We start from the raw sequence: 3,203 nt of genomic DNA, 5'->3' as shown, positions 1-3,203 counted from the left end.
TAAGAGAGAACAGCTAAATGTAAGGTAATAATTATGCATTGCGTGTACTCATGAAAAACAAAGAGTAAGTTGTTGGACTCGGAGTAGAATTGAGGATCGACATTAAAGACATTACTACCCGTGTTTTTGCTGTATAGGAAGTGGGATTTGTGCTTATTTTCTTCATCTAACAGCTCCTTACAGCTGTTCTTATAAAAATTCATAGCAGCAGAGTATCCATTAAAAAAATTGTTGGACTGATAAAATTGTGGTTCCAAATACGCATATATCAAATATGTTAAGTATAACGTTATAGACTAAATAATCTAAAAATATTCAGAGTGGGGACCATAAACTTGAAGTAACAAGACTATATTACGAAAAACGTGATTTTTATATAATCAAGAAAATAAAACTCAAAACCATTTTTGTAAATATTTCAAAACTATATTTAGCTATATTTTTTATTCAATATACCCTCCTTAACAAACAATAACAGCCTGGACACGCCGGCGAACATATTGGCAGCTCTTGACGATGAAAGTCGTGTCCATGGCGTACCACGCCATCATGATGGCTGCTTGGATCGAATCCAAATGTGGATGGAAGGTACCGTGGACATTCTTCTCCAAAACATTCAAAACTGCAAAGTCCAAAGGGTTGAGGTCAGAGCTAGAGGAGCACCACATGGAGGAAGTCCAAAAGTCAGCAATATTGTTGTTCAGAATTTTTTTAATGATCCTTTAATTGGTTAGATGGAGTTGCCCTCATTAAGTATAAGTAAACATTATAATATTACAATTAATCCATCTAACCTAGAATTATTTTTTGTGAAATCCATATACATACATAAAATATTATATATTATTCAGAATTTTTGGTTCTTCTCAACTGTAGGGTAGGTACATCACCTTAATGGGTTTCTTGACGTTGAAGGTAGTCCTGATGGAGATGCCAACGGTCTTTGAAACCTTCTCTGTACTGACACCGGTCTGGAGGAGATCGCACAGAGTTTCCATTTTTTGTTGTTTCTCCGATATTTTTACACATTGAGGGAAAGGATAAAAACAAAATTTGTTTATTTTCTTTCATCAGTTGTTTGATTAGGTAATAAAACCAACTCGTAATTTACCCTGTACGCCCATATGTGACTAATTCGTCATACCAAAAAAACATATATCAAGAAGGAATAAAGAAGTAGAGATTAGAAATAGAGCGAGACTGGTGGAGAAAATGTTCACATTGCGTTTTAAGGTAGTGTTGCTTCAGAAAAGGACTCCACTTTTTAGTCAAAACAAAAATTTTGTTGGTGTATTTACGTGCCTTTGAGTTATCCTTGATATCTGTCTCATTTTACTGGATGCACAAAATTCCTTGTACGCTAAGTAGTTGTAAACAATCATGTATGCTTATGAAAATATCCATTTATACCACTAAAACACATTACAAGTTGAGATTAAGACAAATACCAAAGTTTTTATCCATGGTACTTTGCATAGCAGCTCACAATTTTTACTTTAATAGATGTACATAACTGCAGACGGTCGAAAATAGAATAAATACAAATATTAATTATAAACACCCTAAAATCTTTTTTTGAATAATTTAAAAAAATGTAGTTAAAATTTAATTCATGGCCTAAGGGGTTAAAAATAACATAGATAAAATCTTATTTAAAGTTTGGGTGCCCATCCGTATATTTCCACAAATGCAACCTACAATCCCTGTTTCCAATCCATGATTTCATTCATTGCTTATGAAAAAAGGACCATGATCAACCTTCCCCCTACAAAGGTATCTTTGTCTTCGTCAAATTAAATATCAATATGCTCAGTCCCCCATTTATATTAGTTTATTTGAATAACTTTTGTGAAAATATGAATAATTTTTGGATACTATAATTATTTATTATATAATTCCTTTGTTGTACCCTTGAATGCAGACATTGCATTTCAATTTTCATCAAGTGCTATAGCCTTTAATTGAATATAAAAAGTCTTATTTTCAACGAAAATCGTGCTGAGTTAAGTCTTTGAGGTGTAAAGTATACCTAATGCATTTATAAACTATTCATTTCTCATTTAAGCATAGCAGGAGGGATATAATTAGACAAATCCAACAGGGGTTAAATCCCTTCCTATATTACACAAGAAGGAAACAAAGCTTTTCATTTATGAGTTTACAAAGTGTCAAGGTCGTCTAAAAAATAATTGGGCTTCATGTCGCGTAGTAATGCTTGTTTATTGGACAGTTTTATTGGATCTATGTAATGTGGAGTTATTAGATATAATCTGAAGTTCATAGGGATAAAGGATAACACTTTTGTTCGCTTAATATGTTTTTCAACAATATAGTCATAGATTAAATTAGAATAATGAGTTGGCAAAAAATTCATAAAGTATTTCTTTTATTCAAATAAATAAATAAGTGACCTAATTGATAGAACACATTAATTTGTGATGGCACAATGAGACCTTAGACGTGATAGACAGGGGCAGGTCTGTAGACAGGAGCTGGTTTGTAGGCAGGAGCAGATTTATAAGGAGCGTATTGGGGTTCTCCAGAGTAAGTAACGTCAGCAACATAGCCAGAGTAAGCATCAGCAACGTTGTAGGAAACGGTTTGGATACGACCGTCAGGAAGGGCAACAGAGTACTTTCCGTTGGTGGAGTATCCATCACGGGCCTCATCAGCTCCAAAGTTGAGTCCAGCATATTCATCACTGACAGCATATTGGTATTGATAAGCAGCTGGGGCGGGAGAAGGAGCAGGGTGGTATGGAGCAGGGGCTGGATGGTAGGGAGCGGGTCTGTAGGGATGGGAAGGTGCAGAGAATGCAACAGCCAAGATGGCGGATAAAGCAAGGAAGGACTGTAAAGGAAAAAGAAAATTAAAAAGTCAAATTAGCTTTTTATTTAGAGTGTTGTGACCTTCATGTTGTTGAGTTGAATATTGGAGGATTACAACTGATACAATTACCCAAGTCCTTTGAACCTTTTATAGTAGTTGATATCATCTTAAGAATACTTCAATACATACATGTTCATGTGGTGCAGTTTCATTAAAAAATAGGCGTTGACACAACTACGCATTCCTCTACTCAAGTTCATCCCTGCACTTTATTGTTTCCTTCCGTCCTTAAATATTTGTTTCAGCCTTTTCTAGATATAATCAACGAAACTACATGTTTTTGCCTTTGTCAGCTATACTCATTCATAGGCATA

General features: G+C 34.6%; 1 protein-coding gene across 1 annotated transcript; it reads right to left on the bottom strand.

Annotated features, from left to right (window-relative positions):
• Nucleotides 1-2,369: 2,369 nt before the first annotated feature.
• LOC121122809 (uncharacterized) lies at nt 2,370-2,997 on the bottom strand. Its single transcript, XM_040717861.2, has 2 exons — nt 2,910-2,997; nt 2,370-2,850 (listed from the first exon to the last, which is right to left on the bottom strand). Exons 1-2 carry the CDS (start codon nt 2,913-2,915, stop codon nt 2,455-2,457), a joined length of 402 nt encoding a protein of 133 aa, XP_040573795.1. The 5' UTR covers nt 2,916-2,997; the 3' UTR covers nt 2,370-2,454.
• Nucleotides 2,998-3,203: the final 206 nt, after the last annotated feature.

This window comes from Lepeophtheirus salmonis, chromosome 8, assembly GCF_016086655.4.
Source record: "Lepeophtheirus salmonis chromosome 8, UVic_Lsal_1.4, whole genome shotgun sequence".
In the NCBI taxonomy this organism is placed as follows: Eukaryota; Metazoa; Arthropoda; class Copepoda; order Siphonostomatoida; family Caligidae; genus Lepeophtheirus; species Lepeophtheirus salmonis.
This window is presented reverse-complemented; position numbering and strand designations above follow the sequence as displayed.